The sequence below is a fragment of the Miscanthus floridulus genome, chromosome 3 (assembly GCF_019320115.1).
Source record: "Miscanthus floridulus cultivar M001 chromosome 3, ASM1932011v1, whole genome shotgun sequence".
In the NCBI taxonomy this organism is placed as follows: domain Eukaryota; kingdom Viridiplantae; phylum Streptophyta; class Magnoliopsida; order Poales; family Poaceae; genus Miscanthus; species Miscanthus floridulus.
The window spans coordinates 3,302,171-3,324,587 of record NC_089582.1 but is presented as its reverse complement, the minus strand read 5'-3'; the positions used below and the strand labels follow the sequence as shown (position 1 = coordinate 3,324,587).

General features: G+C 46.5%; 1 protein-coding gene across 2 annotated transcripts; it reads right to left on the bottom strand.

The window, feature by feature from the left end:
• Nucleotides 1-3,470: 3,470 nt before the first annotated feature.
• On the bottom strand, nt 3,471-21,603 carry LOC136544789 (probable polyribonucleotide nucleotidyltransferase 1, chloroplastic). 2 transcript variants are annotated; one of them, XM_066536856.1, is made up of 24 exons: nt 21,256-21,603; nt 20,796-20,864; nt 19,858-19,964; nt 19,706-19,748; nt 19,542-19,625; nt 11,303-11,367; nt 11,047-11,203; nt 10,662-10,718; nt 10,127-10,240; nt 9,452-9,712; nt 9,089-9,163; nt 8,244-8,357; nt 7,734-7,826; nt 6,850-7,028; nt 6,103-6,286; nt 5,945-5,992; nt 5,770-5,842; nt 5,296-5,369; nt 5,099-5,206; nt 4,936-5,030; nt 4,721-4,784; nt 4,461-4,514; nt 4,336-4,377; nt 3,471-4,169 (listed from the first exon to the last, which is right to left on the bottom strand). In XM_066536856.1, the coding sequence occupies exons 1-24, from the start codon at nt 21,502-21,504 to the stop codon at nt 3,924-3,926; spliced, it is 2,655 nt and encodes an 884-aa protein (XP_066392953.1). In that variant the 5' UTR covers nt 21,505-21,603; the 3' UTR covers nt 3,471-3,923. The 2 variants fall into 2 exon arrangements, with proteins under 2 accessions (XP_066392953.1, XP_066392954.1); XM_066536857.1 differs by having other exon boundaries at nt 19,726-19,748; nt 21,256-21,319.
• Between the last annotated feature and the right edge of the window lie 814 nt (nt 21,604-22,417).

Below are 22,417 nucleotides of genomic sequence, written 5' to 3'. Positions count from 1 at the left end.
TGGTGGTTTTAGCTCTAGAGGGAGAAAATGATATAGTTTCTGAAGCAACTTGCAACAGATTTGAAATTGCAAAGGCAGCTCTAAATAAATCTTCTACGCAGTTTATGGAGCATGATGTGGTTGTTGCTTCAACTAATAATGAATCATTACAAGAAATCTCAAGGTTAGGAACTGTTTTATTTGATGGTCCTAATGATGCGACTACTGTTGCTTTAGTAGCTACTAGTAATGGCAGTCAAGATGTTTCAGTTATGACTCCTAATGTTTGTGAAATTAAGTGCAAGATGGAGGTATCACTTGAGGATACACCAAAGCCGAGGGCGGCTTTGTTTCAAGAAAGGGAGAATGATGAACCCTTGGTTTCTCAAAATGTATTTGATGCACAAGATACACATGAGAATATATCAAAGCCGAGGACGGCTTTGTTTAAAGAAGGAGAGGATGATGAGCTCATGGTTTCACAAAATATATCTGAAGAAAATACTTGTTCAGCTTCAAATATGGTAACTGGTCTTCAATTTGGTGCTTTTTCTTCTGATGAAAAATATATAAAGAATGCGAAGGAAATATTTCCTCCAGGTGGACTTTTGTCGATGATCATCTTTAAGGGTGCACCATCCAAGAAAGAAGATAATAAAAAGCCAAGAAAATATATTTTTATAGGGTCCATGCAAGTTGATGTAACTTGAATTATTAATGCTACAGAGAATACTTGGAGAGGTGTTGCTGGTAACGTCAAGTGGGCGACTTGAAGATCACAAGTCCTATTGCATGATTAGCAATCTGGCTGCAATATTTTAATATATAGCTGAACTATGTTAGTCTTTTGTTAATTAGCTAGCCAATGAGTCTATTTTGCTAGGACCAAGGTCAGGTCGTGCATCTTATGCCAAGTCGAGCTAGGCCTAGCGTCAGGCCTGCATGCCTTTATAAAGGGTGCCAACCCATTGTAATAGGGCAGGTTGAATTTTATTGTGGAGTTATTCCTCGTCGAGACGTCGCTCATGAAACCCTAGAGGTTTACCGTTCCGGATCCCTGCGAGGATTTGTGTTGGTGTGTGCCCAAGGATTGATCCTTGGACTCGTGCTGGAATTGATTCAATTCCTCATCTTCTGATCATGGTTCGTCGTGGCCGCGGGTGGAAGGATTATCCTAGGATTTGGTTTGCATCATCTATTGTAAGCTGATCCCTCTGTCTCTCAATAATATTATCTATTGCTGCTTCGTTGCTTGAAGTTATCACGTTGGCCGCTATCCTATTTGAGATTGATATATAATAATTGTGGCCTTGCTGCTACTACGGAGTACTACTTGCTTCTTGCAATTTTTGGTCATACGTGGATTCTGCTGGTTAGTTGATCTAAGTTGTGTGGCCGCTGCTTAGCCTTCAATTACCGTGAGGTTGACTTTCCTTGTTTGGCCGATTGCTGTCTGCTCCTCATTGATTGATAGATCGAACTGGTATTTCTGGTGTGCTGCTGCTGTACACGGTGTGTTTTCCGGCAATTGGTCAGCTTCAACAGAGAAGATAATTTATCGGCTCCGTTCACTGGTCTGAAACTTGGCTGAAACTGGCTGAAAACACTGTTCTGGCTGAATTGTTGTGAGAGAAAAACACTGTTCCGGCTGAAAAAACAAGCCGAACAAGCCGAATATGGGGTAAGCCGAACAGGACCGATAATTTTCATTGTTGCAAACTTGGAAGAAAAGCTTGAGCCTATTAATCTGTACCGTGAAAAATTGGGAAATTATTTTGGACAACGTAGGTGTGTCTTCATCACCAGGCCCTTCCACCGCCATCACCTCTCCCTCTTCCTTGGCCTCAACGTCCCTAGACCCCGCACAGAGCGGGAGCTCTCTGCACTGGGTACGCCCTTTTAAAGAAATGGCAAGAGCTCTACCTTTCAATTAAGATAGGAAAAGAGGTGTTTATATACAAGCAGCAAGTACGCGCCCTCTAGTGGCCACAACCATCGGCGATGGATTTGACCGGTTTGGACCTCAAAACCGGGGTGAGAAGTCAGAGAACATGTGGTGGTATCTCAAAGCTTGCGTTGAGAAGAAGCGAAATTGAGAAGGCACCGGGTTCATTGGATCAATGAAGAAAAAGTTAGGTGGTTCTACCCCTAGGGGTATTTGGAGGATGGCTGGTTGTGAGGGACACAACTTGGAGATTTGGCTCTCATTTGCGTGGTTGATAGCTTTGCTTAGGGTTATGGAGAGGAGAGAGAGAGAGAGAGCGATGCTCTTATTCTTGACCTTTTTGCCATCTGAGCTTTGATTAGTGTTAGGAGTGACTTTGTAACCATACACCCTCAAGTAATCCAATGATCAACTTTGTGGCTCAATTGTTTCCTCTTTCATGATCTAAAATTTATCTTTTTCTCTATTTTGAGAGCTATGTTTTAGGGATTTTTTATCACCTGATTTGGTTGAGATTTGGCACGTTTCATGTGTGGTTCTCAGTCCTTGGAACTTGGTCATATTATGACTTGAAGCCCAACTCTCATCTCTCAAGTTCCTCTCACCATAAACCCTCATTTCTAGCCTCTTGAAGATCTTTGTTCTGAGGTTCTTGGAAAAATCACCGGTTTACCTTATTATCGCCATCGACTCTCACCGGTTTGCAAAACCGACAATTATAAGGGGTTACAAACCGCTTGTGATGACAATTTTGTAGTAGTGATTGTAAAAGCTAAAATAAAAGCTAGGTTGACATGCGTGGGCCTAGCAGCCTCAAGGAGAGGGGACCAAGGTCCTTTCTAAGCGCTTCTAAATGGATGTCTTGGCACTAGCACGTCCGGTGCAAGACCAGGAGACGCCACGAGTTATCTCAACTGGAAGGAAATAGAAAAGGTAAAGTCAAAGTTTGAGCTCTAATCCAAAAAGACCAACTGTCCTATAAAGGATGATAGCAGATTAACAACAGCAACACACAATCGACATATCAACCTACTATTCTTCTCTTATATAATGTCTTTTATACCCTCAAGCCCTATCATGTTGCTCGTTCTTAGTTGTTTCAATGAATTGTGACACACAGGAGCAGTTAAGCCGGCTATGGCACCCCATAGTCGTCACGTGTCCTGACTAGATCCCTCTCGAACATGTGTGGGGTTTCTTCGCTGACGCTGCTATCTTGCGTATCGCGCTTTCACTGAGATTTCTTCGCTGACGCTGCATATTGCGCTCGACGTCAGAGGCACATGGTGACATGTTCGAACAAATAAATCAAACACAAGAATAATAAACTAGTTTAGCATGCGTGAAGGCATACACGTGACTAAAGATTGTAGGAACCTGGTTTTGTCTTTTGACATCTCGACAGTGTCCACGGTGGTAAGAAAATCAAGGTCGGACAGAGAGGGAGGAACCAGCATGGACGCTGTCTCATCAAAATTTAAAGTGGCAGCAGAATATAATCTTGTAAAAAGAAAGATCGAGACAACGATGGCTCCGTGTTCCGAAACCTGGGAGAAAGCTTGTTAACCATTGTGGATGAGATGTCACAGGTGTAAACCGTCTCGTGATACAATGAAAGCGTAGAATATTTGGCTCATCACGCCAGAATGGCAAGAATATGCAGTAGTACAAAGATACAGCACAAAGGTAAACTATCCTGGAGATTACAATCAAGTTTCCATAGTTGTTATGCCGATCCATTCCGCTAATCAGGGCGACGATCCAGTCTTGGGCACGGTTACTGCCGGATGGGCGCACGCTTCCTGTACCGCATCTGGCAGGCACTGTCTAACATCGATGTCGATCAATCAATTCTTCTTCATTAGGCAGTTGTGCCTCTTGTCTGAACTCTTTGTCATGCCCTATGACCATCATATAGTCAGTTATGTGAGTATCCCTTTAACTTGGCTAGTCAAGTGAAGCAATCGTCTGATTAAGGCACCAAGTTGACGTCGTCTTCCTACTTCACAGCTTCACTACCCTTTGAACCAGCTGGAGAAGCGGCACTTTTCTCAAGAGTCCTTGTTGTGGCATTTTCAGCTCCAGACAGCTCAGACTGTCTCTTGCGCCTGGGTGTCCTTGATGTCATCTTGATGGCATCATCTTTTTGCGGCGCCTTTTCTTTTGTTGAACCGCTGTTGGATTCTGAATCCGCATCAGGAAGCAAAGCTCGAGAACTTAGCCGAAGTTGACCCTTATCATTTATCTAGTTCAGACGATCAAGGAAACAGAATTCAGAGAAAGGCATCATATCATGTGGTTGGAGAACTTGATGGATGGCATTTCTGGAGGTGGGAATTATAGAAATAGCAGTTTTGCACTATAAACGCCTTGAGCACAGACGCATGTTGAACTTAAAAATAGCTACCAACCTCAATAAGCTTGACGTCTATGCGATCTCCGACTTTAAAAGCCTGCAACAAATGCAGTGGATTGAATTACTTAAACAAGGGGTATAAATCTAAGCAAATGAAACAAATTCATGACATTTTCTCACATCCTCAGCCTTGGCCAACCAGCCCGAACTTAACTCACTGATATGACATAAACCCTGCATATTGAGTTACAAGCAATGGGTTATGGCTGAAAATAATATCAAAATTAAACTGGAAGGTGTTTTTCATGAGAACTTCCTTTTCTATTGCACCGAAGCCCAACAAGGACATGCGATTTTGCCACTAAGAAGTGCTTCCCTTCTCTGAATTATATACAGGTGAAGAATATGTGAAACTAAAGTAAATTTTAGTATCTGCTCACCTCACGCCCTGGAGCAATTTCAACAAAAGCGCCATATGGAGCTATTGACTTGATCTCACAATTCCTGTTAAAATGAGTTCCCAAGAAAAGGGTATTGATTAGAAACCCAAAAGATTGGTTACAAGAAAGCAAGCAGGGTAATTAATTAAACAAGAAAGAAGAGATAATATACTTTGAGAAGAATACAAAACATCCAAGGGGATAAAAGTTGATACCTGTATATTTCTCCAACTTTTGGAACCATGGTAAGGTTAGCTATTATAGTTTTTGACTTCTCTAAGCTTGATAGGTCTCTTGCAGTAATTTTTACCTGCAAAAGGCATTTGTCAACAGTACTTTAGTAAGGCTAAATGGCAAGTATCACCAAGTTCTCCGTACCGTGCCATCGTCTCCGGTATCAATAGCATCTACTCCAGTCTCCTCAATTATGCTTTTTATTGTCTTTCCACCAAAACCAATTATTAAATTCACCTTGTTAGGTTTGACCTTGAAGAACATTGTAATAAAACATGTTAGAAAGATATAGTTGGAAGAAAACATATATAGCATATACACATCATGAACAAAGTACCAACCTTCATAACATGAATTAAGGGAGCATATGGAGATAGTGCTTTTGATGGTGGAGGTGAAGATTTCGACATTTCATCTGAGGAGAAGCAAAATGTAACATCAGCTCAGGTGGTGGTGGTGGTGGGGGAGTGGGGGGGGGGGGGGGGGGGGGGAGAGAGAACTTTAATATTAAGGAAAGTTCCGACCATCTTGTGACATAATCTTTCAGAGGTGACATTAGCACCCACAAATTTAGGGACCTTCATGAGAATCGGTGCCAGAACAAACTTACTCCTCAATTCCAAATTATAAGACGTTTTAGTTTTTGCTATGCACTTAGATATACACAATGTCTAGATACATAGTAAAAGCAATGTATTTAGAAAAGTCAAAACGTCTTATAATTTGGAACGGAGGGAGTATATCAAAAGTTTGTGGATAGCTGGGGTAAGGAAATTAGCATGTAAATGGAAATAGCTAATTTAGCACAGGCTTACTCAGAATATACTGTCTCCCGTCCCTAGCTTGAAGGAGTGCTTGCTCCATCACAGGTAGAGTTATCCCGACTACCTGCCACAATGCAAGAACCAGACAGATTTAACCATTGTAGCAAAGCCTCCTAATAGCAAAAATACATAACAGATACTTCCAAACATATATAGTCATTACAACCTTAATGTCCATCTGAAATGCAGATATGCCACTTTCATTACCAGCAATCTGCAACAAGAGCTTACAGATAAGAAAACCGAGCTTTCAGCAGAACAACATATACTAACCTTGCTAATGCAGTTCCAAGTACCAAATGCAGAATGAAATACAAGTCACACCTTCAAATCCATGTCACCAGAGGCATCTTCAGCTCCAGTAATATCAGAAAGTATAAGTGGGCTACCATCTCCACCAAATTCCTGTGTATCAAGGACCAGGCCCATTGCAATTCCAGCAACAGGAAACTTTATAGGAACCCCAGCATCTTGAAGTGCTAAACAACCCCCACAAACAGAAGCCATGCTGGTGACATATCACAGAAAAAGTATTAGCAATTGAGGAGTAATCAAACGCTTAATTCTTTTTTTTTTGAAAGAAATGGCAGGAGCTCTGCCTTTCAATTAAGATATGAAAAGAGGTGTTTATATACAAGCAGCAAGTACACGACCTCTAGTGGCCAAAACCAGTAAGGAACCCCCTCCTCAAAGCAATGTAGCAGCCCCTACATGAATGCTCTCATTCTTTGCTCTATATCTTCTTTGATTACAAACACTTAATTCTCTACTGTAGTATGTACGAACCCAGAGAAATGGTCGATTGCTAACTGTATCAGAAATATTGAGTATAAGTTCAAGTACCGCTGGACTAAGGACGTTTATTTTGGGTCACCAAACGCAGGAATGTTAATTTTTGCACCTGACCTACTAGCAAATGTCTAAACTGAACTCCCCAGGAGGCAACAAACGTAAAATAAAAGGCTGTGTCAACAAATAGTTCAGCAAATTGAAAGAACCATTGCAAGAAAGACAAACAAACTTATACAAGCTAGCAAACAAAAAAAATGTTAAGCACAAGAATAGTATTACCTGGACGAACCATTACTTTCAGTGATAGTACTCTCGACACGAATAGTGTACGGAAAATCCTCTTCCGGAGGTAAAATTGGCTCCAGTGCCCTTTCTGCAAGCATCCCATGTCCAATCTCTCTCCGGCTAGGTGCTCCAATTCGACCAACTTCGCCAACACATGATGGAGGAAATGAGTACTGCAGAATGTCACAGAAATTAGTTAACAATGCAGGTAATCTTGCAGTCTACCGTGTTGATAACAAAACTCCAAGCTAGAATGGAAAACTATTTTGGACCACTTCACAGGTTAGCAATGAAAATAGTAAGCATACAGCCTTCAAAAAGAACATCACAAAGTGGTACTCAGAGGACAGAACAGAGCTTGGGTAGATACTCATGTACACCCTGATCAACAATAAAATCTCAATGACACAACTAAAATACAAAACATAACATCTCCCCCCCCCCCCCCCCCCCCCACGACACACACACAAAAAAAAAAAACATTTAAATATAAGATGGCATCTTGACACCTCATGTTTACTTGCAATCTACAATGAATTAGCTCAGATTCAATGCCATCAGTGAAAATCGTCACAGCAATAAAGCAGGATATAATCCTGTCAACTGTACATACCACATGTCTCCCTTTACATAACAAATCTTAAAAGGGGGCAATACGTGTTACCCATTCTATTTTCACATAGTTTGTTCAGAAATATGGATCTGAAGAATCCCACCCCCCCCCCCCCCCCCCCCCCCCCCCCTAAAAAAGGATAAGATTTCCCAATGAATAGAACAATCTAAATAAGCATGATGCACAAGAAACATAGTAAGTAGGAAACTAGAAATTGACCTAGCATTGTGATGTATCGTTCAATCAGCAAAGGTGTTTCACTTACCTGAAGATAGAAGCTTTTTGAATCCTCCGTATCAACAAGGTTGTCAATTCGTTGTGCCATCTGATAGCCACCTAAAGTGACCACAGCCAGTGACTGTATGGTCGGACAAAAGAAAGAAGTGAAAACAAAATAATAAGATAGCAAACCTAATATGCATTTGACTCTAGCTGAAACAAACTATAAATAAACCAGCAGAAAGTAATAATGTTTTAAAAATACAGGTAATGGTTGTGCTATGTATTATTTAGAAATGAACTCCACAACAAAATACATCACATTAAGTTTTGTAAGAGTTAATGTTTAAAGTAATAAAGCAGGATTCTTACAAATAAAGGTGGGATGGATATAAATAGAATGTGCACATAAATTTCTGTAAACATCATCAGGTACTGAACAGATCAGCAAGATACTAACAGCAGCATATGACAAATAAAACTATAAGACATGTCATACTATGCCAATCAGAAACGACAGATACAACAGAATCTCAAATGAGGTGTATTACCTCACCTGTGTTTCTCCCCTCGTGAACAGAGCACTACCATGAGCTCTTGGAAGTAAACCACATTGAGAATTAATGGGTCGAAGTTCCCAAGGACTCCGTCCATCACTTCGCTTTCCTCCCTGAAATTTGAGGTGTTGATATTCCATACAAAAATTTCCATATTAAATCACATAAAAGTCCCAAGGAACCGTGATTACCAAACAGAATATGTGGCTCACTAGGAAATTCAATAATCAGAGTCACAATAGAAGAACAAAGCCATGTATGGCAGGCATTGGCACACATACACCAGGCTACATTGTGAGAGGACCCCTATTCTGAACTGTCCCTATTTGTTTCATTAATAACATGTTTCGGCGTAGCAGAATTTTCTCCTAAATTGGCAACTACATATTTGTTTTCACTCTTCTTTTGGATGACCAGTGGGAGTTAATACCTGTCACACTGGTTTCCTGTTGCTGGGCTACAATGTTACATTCTACAGAAAGAGTTCAAAGGGACCTTTGAAAACACAATGCGCATATAGGAAGAAACTCAGATCCTTTGTAGTAAGAACTAGAAAGTACATATGATCTTTGATTGTTTTTACACAGGCGTAACCAAATATGTATGCTGAATAAATGCAGACACTGAAAATCCATGATAACTCAAGATAGATATTATCAAGACTGCAATGACCACAACAGTGCAATTCAGAAGTCAAGTATGGGCATGAAAGCTAGATCTCTAACCAGTTTTTTAGCAGAGAAAAAAAAAACTAGCAAGTTGACATAATAGAAAGAAGGACGCATCCTGCTATTGATCACATAAGCAAGGGAAAAAACCTTTAGGTGACAAGTGCAATCAATACCTCTACAATGCGCCTTCGTAAATATTTAGATGAAACTTCCTTGAAGACTAGCTTGACATCAACTTCTGCAAATAGCTATATAGAAGAAAAATACTAGGAAATCAGTATAAAATGTTATCTGATTAATAAGCAAGGTGGTAGATTAAAACTGTCAAGCAAAGCAGAAAAATGGGGCGGGGGTGGGGGTGCGGGGGTGGGGGGCGAGGTCTACTTGTCAAGAAATCTTAGAAAAGTGAAGGAAAAGAAATTTTACAAGACAAAAGCACAGACCTAGCTATAAAGCCTATAAGATAATATATCTGATCTTTTATAAAAGCATAAAAATCACCACATCGTCATCAACTACAATACAATAACCATCACCTGAGGAGGGGGCTTCCTTGAAACCGGCTTGATGTGAACATCACCTTCATCTACTTCTCCATCAACTATAATTTCATCCTCATCCTCATCCTCAACAATATCAGCCAAACTTTCAGTGACTCCAGATGAGCCATCTTTGGAAACATAACCCTGTTCAGAAAGTATACTTATAACTTTGTCCTCCAATGCTGAAAGAGCTTTTCTTCTGGGAATCTTTCCTTTTATTTGTAATGCCTTCACCAACTCATCTCCAGAAATATCCTGAACAACATTAACAGCTGAAATCAGCAACAGGGGGTAATGGCAACAGGCAAATGCATGCTTGAAAGGGAAAAGGATATTGTATAACTACCAGCATATATTTTCAATTTAAAAGTTACAAAAGTGAAGAAGTTACAATCGATGATTAAATAAGGAAATGATCAGCAGGATTCAATAAATCTTTTATATGATTGACAAGACTGTGACTACCCAAGTGGCTACTGAACAAGCACATTAAGCAAATGAAAACGATATTACGATAAGCATATAAGAACTAAGGAAAACGGGAGGACAGGAAACAGCATTCTAGTCAGCCAGTTCAGGTATTGTTTAGCCTTCAAACAAGCATATTAGGTACTATATAAAGTTAAAAGATTGTATTTGGTAAAATAGGGAGCTGTAGTATGTTCATACTTCAACATGCCTGTAGAGTTCAGGAGGCGGTAGGCTGATAGCATCGACCATTTTCTTCTTCCCACAGCTCTGGACAAGAACATCAATTGTTTTGCAGATTTCTCTAATTGCCACCTGATTTCTATATTACGTCAGAATCACAAAAAAGGGATAGACCAGGACAGAAGTTTTGTTTCAGAAGTTCAGATGTACAGAGCTAGCATTTATGTAAGAACGGAAGCAGATAATATGTCTTCTAAAGGGAGGTCTATAAATGACACAAGCTCTGGATCTTGCAGGTTCTGGAAACAAAAATGGGGAAAAAACATATACATTTTTGGCTTACTTGTACTGAGTAGTAAGAGAGGTAATATAACAGCTCAGAAAGTTACAAATTATAAAGAACTCAAAGCTCCATGGTTAAGAGAAACTAGAAAGCAATGATAAACAAAATGGGGAAACAAATAAATCTGTTATTTGCTCAAAAGCTTGAGTACATTATGGAGCAATATATTCAATCTAAAAGTGTATCTTATTGATAATCTTATAAGCTCACCTGCCCAGCTTCCACAGCTTCAAGCAGCTTCTCCTCAGTCAGAAAATCACAGTAACCCTACCAAAGACTAGTCAGGAATCAAAAGATAACCTCAACTATAAGATTTATGAGTCCTATGAAAGTAATCAAGATAAGTGAGCTAATTTAAGGACTGGCAACTTGGTTTAGCACATGAGCCTAAAGCATAACTGTTTTACAATAAAATATAAAAGGCAGAGTAACAATGTAAAGCAAACTTAAAACATACCACTAAAAAAATTGAGGATTTAAGTATATGTTGCCAAATGCAAGAATTATATGCACAGATTTGTTTTAACATCTGAAAAAAATTCTGGGAATATGGTGAAGCATTCAAGCATGTATGCAAGCAAAGCTTCACACTAACCTCAATCATCAAAATGGCACTATCAGTCCCAGCCATCATCAAATCTAACTCTGAATTCTCCATCTGTTCAGTAGTTGGGTTAACAACAAACTGGTCATTAATCAGGCCAATTCTTACTCCAGCAATTGTTTGTTTATTTGGAATTTCAGAGAGGGCCCTGTAGTGAAAATTAAGATAATAAGAGTATCTTTGAGATAAAGAATGTAATCTCGCAAAAAAAAATACATCATATTGAAATATTTTTTATTAAACCTACACGGCTATACCAGCAGCTGTGATAGCCAAGCAGTCCGGGGAGTGAATGCCATCATAACTGAAGACCTATAATAGTCAAGGTTATCTCATCATATGGAGTAATTGATGGGGGTCATCAAGAAACAAAAACCAAAGAAAAAGGTAGAATAACAAAATATGATCTTCAAATCTGGCCCATCAGCCACAAAGATGTCGAGAGAAAAAGTGGCCAACCATGGCATTTTTTGCTAGGTGGGCATTCATATTTCTTTTGTTTGTTGCCAAAGTGAATTATTAACAGGTGCAGAACATAAATCTCTTGATGAGGGATAGAAACAATTTTGCTGGCAATAGCTTCTATGAAAAGGCTCTGTATAGAGCATCTTGCAGCCATCTATGAAGATTGCTGGTAAGAATTATACAATATACATCATGTCGGTTTCAAAATAAGAACACTAGCCTTGCAGTTTGCAGTATTGGTATGTGATTCTGCATTGTATATTTTGTTGGTCCATACAAAAAAGAGAAACCGGTTAGAGCACCAAAGGTTAAATAAGTTGGTATATGTTAGCTACAACCGGAAGATGGAAAACAGATTTTTAAAAATTAGAGAGCTGGGTTCCAAAGGAAAGAGATCCACTCTTGCTTGATGAATTTCATTGGGAAAATAAATGGGTCAATGAAAATTGTGAACCAGTTCAGAAAGGTGGTGACAATGCTATGACTTGGGCTCTTATGGATGAAGCTATTGGTGCAACTCAGGGTCTAGAGGGACGGAACATGCCCAGGGCTGCTGCTGCTGTTGCTGCCCCTGTGAGGCAGACGCAGACTTTGATGGGATAAGTCTCTGTGTTGGCTGGTCTTTGTGGGGCTGCAGCATATGGTCCTTGTGGCTGTATGGTGGTCTTGCTGTCCATCAAGGACAGCATCCTTGACTGGCTAGGACAGCATCTTAGCATCTAGGACAGCATCTGTTTTAGGACAGCATATTAGCATCTAGCATCTTGGCATATGCTTGGCTGGCTAGCCGCCTATAAATATGTATCCCCAACCCCTCAGGTTGGTATGGCATTTGTGCGAGAAATAAACCAGAAAATTGCCCCAACTCCTAGTGTCATCCTCTCTCGATGAGAGTAAGAATTCTGCTATTACCAAGAATAAGAATTCAGCGACTAACAACTGGTATCAGAGCCGTACTATCCTGTAGCCTGAGCATCTCCTACTTATCTCCTTTCCCAGCCTCGCAACAGCCCCAGCTGGGAGCAGCAGCAGCTCCGGCCGCTCCTGCTCACTCCTCTCCCTCTGTGCAGCTCGTCTGAAGCAGCCCTCTCCCCACGCAGCAGCCCCCCGGTAGCACGTCGTGTCCGCAGGACAGTCTCAGCGCTCGGTCGCCTCGAACACGCGGCGTCGGCAGGAGGCCGAGGTTCTGCGCGGCAGCATCAGCAGCTCCATTTCTGCTGACGACAGCGCCGACGCGGACCTCGAGCTGCTGGGGAGGGAGGCAGCGCGAGCGCGGGCGACACATTGGGCAGCCACGCACGCCCACGAGCGCGGCGGCAGCCCAGACAGGCGCGGACGCGCCGGCGGCGCTCCTGGAGGAGGCGCGCATGGTGGTGGCGCTCCTGGAGGAGGCGCGCACGGCAACGGTGGCGGACGGGTCGATGGAGAGCGCGGCCTTCACAGGCAGCGTGGCTCTCTCTCCCCGGATCGGTACCGTGGTTACCACGGGCTCCAGGCTGTTGTCAGGGACGTCGGCCCCAGCGGTGGGTGGCCTACCCTCACTAAGACCAACTACGTCGAGTGGACTGCGGTGATGAATGGAGCTCCAGGGGCGGCACATGTGGGAGGCAATCCGGTACGGCGACGTCGACTACGACCAGGATCGACGGGCGCTGGATGCCCTCATCGCTGCAGTCCTGTCCGAGATGCAGTCATCGCTTACCACAAGCGAACTGCCAAGGAGGCTTGGGACGCCATCGGCAGCGACCGCGCCCGCAAGTCCACACTGCAGGCACTTCGCAAGGAGTGGGAGAACCTGGCCTTCAAGCCAGGTGAGGATGTTGATGACTTTGCTCTCCGTCTCAATACTCTGTTGCAGAAGATGGTGCAGTTCGACGATGACACCTACGGTGAGGAGAGAGCTGTCGAAAAGCTCTTCCGCTACGTCCCCGAGAAGTACAAGCAGATGGCTCGCTCGATCGAGTCTCTGTTGGATCTCTCCACGATGTCGATCAAGGAGGCGATAGGTCACCTCAAGGTCGTCGACAGCGATGAGCCACAGTCTCTCTCGGGGCCCATCACCACTGGCGGAAAGCTCCTCACTCGGGAGCAGTGGGTTGCTTGCCAAGGCAACTGGAAGAAGGGGGAGCCTTCTTCCGCGACAGGCGACCGCAAGCGTGGCAAGCCGCGCAAGGCGCGCAAAGACGCCCAGGCCGGGGCGCGAGGACGTGCCGAGGGTGATGCCCGCGGAGGCGCCTAGGGCGGCGCCGCCGGCAAGCACAAGCCGGCACGAGACGACACCTGCCGCAACTGCGGCCAGCTTGGCCATTGGGCCAAGGACTGTCGACAGCCACGACACGGCCAGGCCCATGTCGCACAAGCGGAGGAGGAGCCAGCTCTGTTCATGGCACATGCAAGCATCGAGCTACCTCCAGCGGCACCGGCCGCAGCGGCTCTCCTCCACCTTGACGAGTCAAAAGCACACGCCCTCCTCGGCGACGGCTCCGGCAACGACAAGACTAACGGGTGGTGCCTCGACACCGGCGCCACCCATCACATGACAGGTTAACGGGAGTTCTTCACCGAGCTTGACTCTAGCGTCCGAGGCTCCGTCAAGTTTGGGGATGCCACCGGCGTGGAGATCAAGGGCGTCGGCTCCATCACCTTCACCGCCGTGTCTGGTGAGCACAGGCTGCTCACCGGAGTCTACTACATCCCCGCGTTGAGGAACTCTATCATCAGCTTGGGACAGCTGGATGAGAACGGTTCGCGCGTGGTGGTTGAGGATGGAGTCATGAGGATTTGGGATCGCCGTCGCCGCCTTCTTGCCAAGGTAACCAGAAGCGCAAATCGACTCTACGTCCTTAACGTGCAGGTGGCACAACCCCTCTGTCTCGCTGCTCGTCGAGATGACGAGGCGTGGCAGTGGCACGAGCGCTTTGGGCACCTTCACTTCGAGGCCCTGAAGCGGCTCAGTGCCACGGAGATGGTGCGAGGCCTGCCGCGCCTCGACCATGTGGAGCAGCTCTGCGACGTCTGCGTGTTGACGAAGCAGAGGCGACTCCCCTTTCCCCAGCGGGCGAGCTTTCGAGCCAAGGAGAGGCTCGAGCTTGTGCACGGGGACTTGTGTGGCCCGGTGACACCGGCCACACCGGGAGGACGACGCTACTTCCTGCTGCTCGTCGACGACCTCTCCCGCTACATGTGGGTGATGGTCCTCGGCAGCAAGGGAGAGGCTGCGGACGCCATCAGGCGCACGCAGGCTGCTGCGGAGGCGGAGTGCGGCCGCAAGCTGCGCGTGCTGCGCACCGACAACGGCGGCGAATTCACGGCGGCTGAATTCGCGTCGTACTGCGCTGATAAGGGCATTCAGCGCCACTACTCCGCGCCGTACAGCCCGCAGCAGAACAGCGTCGTCGAGCGGCGCAACCAGACGGTTGTGGGGATGGCTCGGGCCCTCCTCAAGCAGAGGGGGATGCCGGCTATCTTCTGGGGAGAGGCGGTGGTGTCGGCCGTCTACATCCTCAACCGCTCGCCTACCAAGGCGCTCGACGGCAGGACGTCGTACGAGGCTTGGCATAGGCGCAAGCCGGCGGTCTCCCACTTGCGGGTCTTCGGTTGCCTCGCGTTCGCCAAGGAGCTTGGCCACATCAACAAGCTCAACGACAGGAGCACTTCGGAGGGCTCGAAGGCCTACCGCATCCTCGACCCAAAGACATAGCGTGTGCGCACGGCGCGCGACGTTGTGTTCAACGAAGGGCGAGGATGGGCGTGGGAGAAGGCGGTGGACGACGGCTCGGCTCCGACGTACGACGACTTCACTGTCGAATACGTTCACTTCGAGGGAGCTGGGGGAGTAGCCAACTCTTCTTCGACAAGCGCGTCTACCCCAGTCCCCGAGCCTCCACCGACCCCGGCGCCTGCTACTCCGACAGCACCACGCTCTTCAGCCAGGACCTCGGCTGCGATGAGTTCTTCACCGGCTCCACCACAGCCGGCACCGCCACGCACTCCAGCACCGACAGGCACCTCTCCGGGCACGTCTACTCCAACACCAGCTCGTGTCGAGCACAGCCCGGTTGAGCTCGCTACTCCGCTCTCTCACGACGAGGAGCGCATCGACGTGTACCACGACGGCAAGTCATTGCGGTACCGTATGATGGAGAACCTTCTCGGCGAACAGCCGGTGTCGGGACTGGTGCCTCACGACCTGGAGGCGCAGTTGCACCTTGCGTGTGACGACGGCGAGCCTCGGTCGTTTGCTGAGGCCCAGAGACACGCGGCATGGCGCGCCGCGATGCAGTTGGAGATGAATGCGATTGAGAAGAACCGCACCTGGGAGCTTGCTGACCTTCCTCATGGCCACCGCGCGATCACCCTTAAGTGGGTGTACAAGCTGAAGAGGGATGAAGCCGGCGCCATCGTCAAGCACAAGGCTCGCTTGGTGGCACAAGGTTTCGTGCGACAGGAGGGGGTCGACTTCGACGACGCCTTTGCTCCCGTGGCACGGATGGAGTCCGTGCGACTCCTCCTTGCGCTAGTTTCCCAGAAGGGCTGGCGTGTTCATCACATGGACGTCAAGTCGGCGTTCCTTAACGACAACTTGAAGGAGGAGGTCTACGTGCACCAGCCGCTGGGATTTGCGATCCCCGGCAAGGAGGGCAAGGTGCTCCGCCTACGCAAGGCCCTCTATGGCTTGCGGCAGGCACCGAGGGCGTGGAATGCCAAGTTGGATTCCACGCTAAAGGGGATGGGCTTCGAGCAAAGCCCGCACGAGGCGGCCATCTACCGACGGGGCAGTGAAGGAAATGCTCTGCTGGTGGGTGTCTACGTCGACGACTTGGTGATCACCGGCACCAAGGATGCGGAGGTGGCGGCATTCAAGGAAGAGATGAAGGCCACCTTCCAGATGAGTGACCTGGGGCCTCTCTACTTCTACCTGGGAATCGAGGTGCACCAGGATGACTCCGGGATCACGCTTCGACAGACCGCCTACGCCAAGCGCGTCGTTGAGCTAGCTAGGCTCACCGACTGCAACCCAGCTCTCATTCCGATGGAGGAGAGGCTGAAGTTGAGCCGCGACAGCACGATGGAGGAGGTGGACGCTACGCAGTATCGGCGTCTTTTGGGGAGCCTTCGCTACCTCGCCCACACACGGTCGGACTTGGCATTCTCCGTCGGCTACGTTAGTCGATTCATGCAGCGACCGACGACGGAGCACCAGCAGGCTGTGAAGAGTATCATCCGCTACATTGCGGGGACTCTCGACCACGGCGTCTACTACCCTAGGTGCCCTGGGGCGGCACACTTCGTCGGGTACAGCGACAGCGACCACGCCGACGACATCGACACCAGCAAGAGCACGAGCGGGATCCTCTTCCTCCTCGGCAAGTGCCTCGTTAGCTGGCAGTCGGTCAAACAGCAGGTGGTGGCCCTGTCCAGCTGCGAGGTCGAGTACATAACAGCCTCCACCGCTTCGACTCAGGCGCTCTGGCTTGCTCGACTGCTTGGTGATCTTCTCGGCAGAGACACTAGAGCGGTGGAGCTCAGAATGGACAGCAAGTCCGCTCTAGCCCTGGCAAAGAACCATGTTTTCCATGAACAGAGTAAGCACATCCGGGTGAGGTACCACTTCATCCGAGGCTGTTTGGAGGAAGGGAGCATCAAGGCAAGCTACATCAACACCAAGGACCAGCTTGCGGACCTGCTTACCAAGCCTCTTGGGAGGATCAAGTTTCTTGAGCTCTGCTCCAGGACCGGGATGGTTCAACTTTCCCATAAGACGACGCACAAGACTTAGGGGGAGAATGATGGGATAAGTCTCTGTGTTGGCTGGTCTTTGTGGGGCTGCAGCATATGGTCCTTGTGGCTGCATGGTGATCTTGCTATCCATCAAGGACAGCATCCTTGACTGGTTAGGACAGCATCTTAGCATCTAGGACAGCATCTGTTTTAGGACAGCATATTAACATCTAGCATCTTGGCATATGCTTGGCTGGCTAGCAACCTATAAATATGTATCTCCAACCCCTCAGGTTGGTATGGCATTTGTGTGAGAAATAAAACAGAAAATTGCCCCAACTCCTAGTGTCATCCTCTCTCGATGAGAGTAAAAATTCTGCTACTACCAAGAGTAAGAATTCAGCGACTAACAGACTTATGCTAGAAACGGGAAGCGTCCAAGGAAGACAGTGACTCAAGATATTGATGAAGATGCCGATGAAGACCAAGATCAGCATGAATCTGATTCAGCAACAGCAATGGAGGAGGATGAAGTTTCTACACCAACTGGAACTGGAGATGGATTCCATTTGAATGATGATTTGCTTGATTAGATGGCTAGCTGCCTACTTTTGTTGGACTATTGAATGTCAATGTTTGTGACTTTGTGTTGAACACTTTTGCTTTCTGTGATGAACTAGTTTGGTTATGTAATATGCTGGCTGTGTGGCTGTTATGGTCTGCTAAATGTTAGTTATTCGCTACTGCAGCAGTGCTGCTGTTCAGCTGTATCAAGATCAAGACTACATTAGTGTTGCTAATTATGGTCTTCTTTGGTATTCCAGGCTTCCAGCAGCAAGTCAGCAAAGAAATGGAGTTTGAGACAGGAATATGGACCTCTGGACATGGCAGAAAAGAGAAGAAAACAACTCCCACAAGTAAGTCACTAGCTAAACACTAATGTAGTCTTGATGTTTGCTTTATTGTGTATACTATATAGTATATATAGGTATATATATATAGTAGGTATATGTCCTGATATACATGGACGACTATATGGACAACCAGGGTCGACTAGGCTCGACTAATCGGCCTGGTCGACGACTAATCGCGATTATTCGCCTGGGGTCAGTCCCATGGTGACTTCGACTAGACGACTTGAAAACATTGGTTGATGTTATGGTTGAATTTTCTGCTTTTCCTAACAAATTTCAAATAGCAAGTATCTCAGCTTTCGAGGTTGAACTGTGAATGGGACTGCCAAGTTATGAATCCAGAATCCAAGTTACATGATGTTATACATAAATTGTCCACTAATGAGAAAAATATCACACTATCAATATCACCCTTGTACATTGTTCAAAAAGGCGACGCCTTAGGCGGGCCTAGGCGCGACTAGTCGCTAGTCGATGGGTTCCCGCCTGGCCTATGGGGGTAGGCGGACATCCAGGCGCAAGGAGGTAGGTCGCCGGTGGGGGAGGTCGCAGCGGGAGGTCGCCGGTGGGGGAGGAGCGAGAGCGGCGGCGGGCGCGGGCGCGTGCGTGGGCGTGTGCGGGCGGCAGCAGGCGGGGGGTCCTACCTGGCCTAGGGGGTAGGCGGACCCTTAGGCGGCGCCAGCTCGTCGGCGGCGCCGGTGGGGGAGGAGCTTCTGGCGGAGGTCACCGGTAGAGGAGGAGCTGCGGGGCGGGGGCGGGCGCGGGCGCGGGCGGGCACGCACTAGAGGAGAGAGAGATGCCGGAGAGGGAGAGGAATCGGAGGCGGCGGCTGATGCGGGCTACCGAACAGAGGAAGCGGCGTCGAGCAGAGGATGCGGGAGACCGAACAGAAGGATAAGGTTGGAGACCTGGAGTGGGAGATGGGCTGGACTGTTGCCATTTGGGCCTTTCTATCTCTCTAAGCCAGCCTTTCAATCTATCTAAACCCACTATTTCAGCTGTTTATTTTTTCTTTTAGAAGATAATATATGTATATTAGTATATATACAAAACGCCTAGAAAAATGCCTTAAAACGCCTAGGCTCACTTAAGCTCGCCTAGGCTCTAGGCTATGGGTCATCGCCTAGAAGTCGCCTAGCGCCTAGCTGAACTTTGCCCTTGTAGTATTATGAGATTACTAAAGTAAGCTTCTGCTATTTAGAGAATACTAAGACGGGTAAGTTTCTGCTATTTAGAGAATACTAGGACGGGTTACAATAAAATGGGAACATATGTAACTGATGATGAGCTACTCATATAACTTTAACACACGTTGCAAGAAAAAGCTAGAACATACGACCAAACTCCCAGAGGCAACATGAATGCAAGTTAACTTCTAAAGATTACCCAGGATAGAATTTGAGTTTCATAGTAGAACCCCTTAGGCATAGTAGGTCGTAGGGGCCTGTCTATCAATCTGCAAACCAAAACCTGCGAAGGATGTAGGAAAGAAAATCTAAGCACCCAACAAACATAATAGTTGAACAAAAGTCGAAGCTCCTATAGTGAACCTCATGGTCTTTTGTCTTGCCTTCTCGTTTGAAGAAACCACCACTGGAATCAGTAAAAACATAGAATAAGGTTTCATAGATTACACAATCAAACTGAGAATGGAGTCATGGACACTGACAAAGGTGGCGACAACAGTTTTAGGTTTCTGTACCTAGTTCTTCCAGCAGCTGAAAGGCGCTCTTGATAATGAACCGATAAAGGGAAAAAGTCAGCAGGGTCATTTGGAGTATCCGCCAGACAGACAGAACAGTAGAGAATCTGCCAGCACATTTTGAAGTTACAGTTAGACACAAAAGGTACTGAAATTGAAATAACGAAATTAATTGCATTCAAGATGCTTCTATCTTCATCAATTAAACTGGACAACAGTGATGAGACACAAAATCCGAACAGCAGCCTTGAGTTGAAATTGGTAAAAAGCCAAAATTGTGCGCAGCCTTGAGTTGAATTTGGTGGGTGTACCCAGTGCAGAGAGCTCCCGCTCTGTGCGGGGTCTGGGGAAGGGTGTTAGTGGCAAGCCTTACCCTCGCCTGTGCAATGCGAGGAGACCGCGACTCGAACCCGGGACCTTCCGGTCACAGGCGGTAAGACTCTACCGCTTGCACCAGGCACAGCCTTGAGTTGAATTTGGTGAAAGGCCAAAATTGTGCTTGCAATAGGCAATACGCTGCCCTCTAGAAAGCCATTCATGTTATGGTATCCAACAGGAAGAACAGAAGAAGAATCATGGTCAAGTCATGTCAAATTTGATTGACATGCACATGAAGAGCACATAAATCAGAACAATGGCAAATCACTGCAGCCTAGATTGTGTGAAAGTAACAAGCATGCAGATTCTGATGTTTTGACAGAATGAAATGCACTTACAGTATAACTACAAAGTCCTATTTAAATTTCGAAATAACAACTGTAAATATTCCCTCAAAACAAAACAAAACAAATAACAACTGAAATGTGCAAATGGTGTGCTCTAAGGAGACAGTCTGAGAATATTATAACACCTAATGACAGATTAAATGGACCATCACGCGCGAATGTACAATTTCTTAACAACAGGTATTAAGTGGACACTAGATTCTGACGACTTACCGTTTCGCCATCAGTGACCATTACAGAAGCACTCGCTTGCCTCCCAATGTGGCCTGTTTCGACCAATATCTGAAATACAAAAAACACTCCATTACTCCATTTTGTGGATGCGCTCCATTTCATGAATGCACGCGCTGTGCCATCAATCAACCAAAACCCGACAGATGAAGAGTATAATAACTTCAATGTGCTTAGGAAAATGCCATGAGCAGAACAGCCAAGCACAATGCGTGTTCTTCGCTATTGAAACCACACTCGGAATTGCACGTGAGAATCCAGCAACTACACACAAGCACAAATCGTGCGCAGCAATGCACTGTGCAGGAACACACTACGAGGCAACAGCGCGGACGCCTCACGCTACGGAGCGGCAAGCAAAATTCGCGACGTGTGAACAGAGCGCCGCGCCACGGTTCACAGCTGAGGAAGAAAAAACAGTGATAGCTCATCGGCGGCTCACCTCGCGGTCGCCGACGGGGATCCTCACGGACAACTTGGCCGGTCCGGAACCGCTGGCCTCCTCCGCCACTGTGGCGGAGGCCCTGGCGACTCCATGCCTTGGACAGGGCGCCCTCCTCCGCGCGCGGCGCGAGCACGGGAGCGAGGCGTGGAGCGGCGGCGCGGGGAAGGCGACGTGGTGGTGGTGGAGGTGATGCGGCGGCGGCGGCGCCGGGAGGAGGAGGTGGAGCGCGGCGGGGCACGCGAGCATCTCGAGGTGGATGTGGGAGGAGGAGGAGGCGCGACGGCGTGGAACGGGAACGGGAACGGGAACGGGGCGGGAGACGAGAGGGTGGCGACGCGCCCACGAACCTTATCACTTTCTCGCTCTCTTTTGCCCTTCCGCCGTGTGGGGTTTTGTCAAGATTTTGCCGTCTGGGGTTTTGGGACGCCACCGTTCGAATTTAGGGCAGGGTTTTTCGTTATTTCTGAACATATAGATAGGTGCACTGTTTGGATACACTATCGTAACTCCTTTGCAGAGCAATTGTAACTTAAAAAATACATAGACAAAAAGACTATTGAAGTTGATGTGATGTAAACACAGTGATGGGCCTTTTGCAACAACAACAAAAAAGTGATGGGCACACCGGCATAGCCCATTTTCACATCTGAATTTCAGCCTTTATACTAGAATCGAACAATGACTTTCTTGCTCTATCACCTCTCCTCTCATTCTATTGTTCGGTTTTTTCGACATGCTAATTGCTACTTAACAATAGAGATGGCATTGGCAATGGATACACATAGGCCAATACTTTACAATATTTAATCTATTATGGTACGATTTTAGATTAGATACACTATCCACCTATACTTTTCAGCCATTGAATCAGCCGCAATGCTAACTTGTCTCTGATAGAACCATCTTCAAGATGCCTCCACAGCCAACTCTATCCATTACTCGTCTTTGGACACTCCATTGTGTGGCACTCTGTCGGTGTTTCGCAAACCAGATTAGTAAATTTATACGATTGTCGTGCTGCTCTAGAAAGACGATGGTAGCATAGCATCCAATAGACACGAGGATTTATACTAGTTTAGGCCGGAGCCCTATGTCCAGTCTCAGAGAAGATCGAGTGCGTGTTCCTCGCTTGAATGCTCTGAAGTTCTTACAATGGAGA

Coding starts and splice junctions, on each gene's coding strand:
- LOC136544789 (XM_066536856.1), bottom strand. CDS start 21,504: ATGCTCGCGTGCCCCGCCGCGCTCCACCTCCTCCTCCCGGCGCCGCCG. Junction 9,164..9,451: donor CAAGGAAGCCCCCTCCTCAG/GTGATGGTTATT, acceptor TCTTCTATATAG/CTATTTGCAGAAGTTGATGT. Junction 7,827..8,243: donor TCACGAGGGGAGAAACACAG/GTGAGGTAATAC, acceptor CCGACCATACAG/TCACTGGCTGTGGTCACTTT.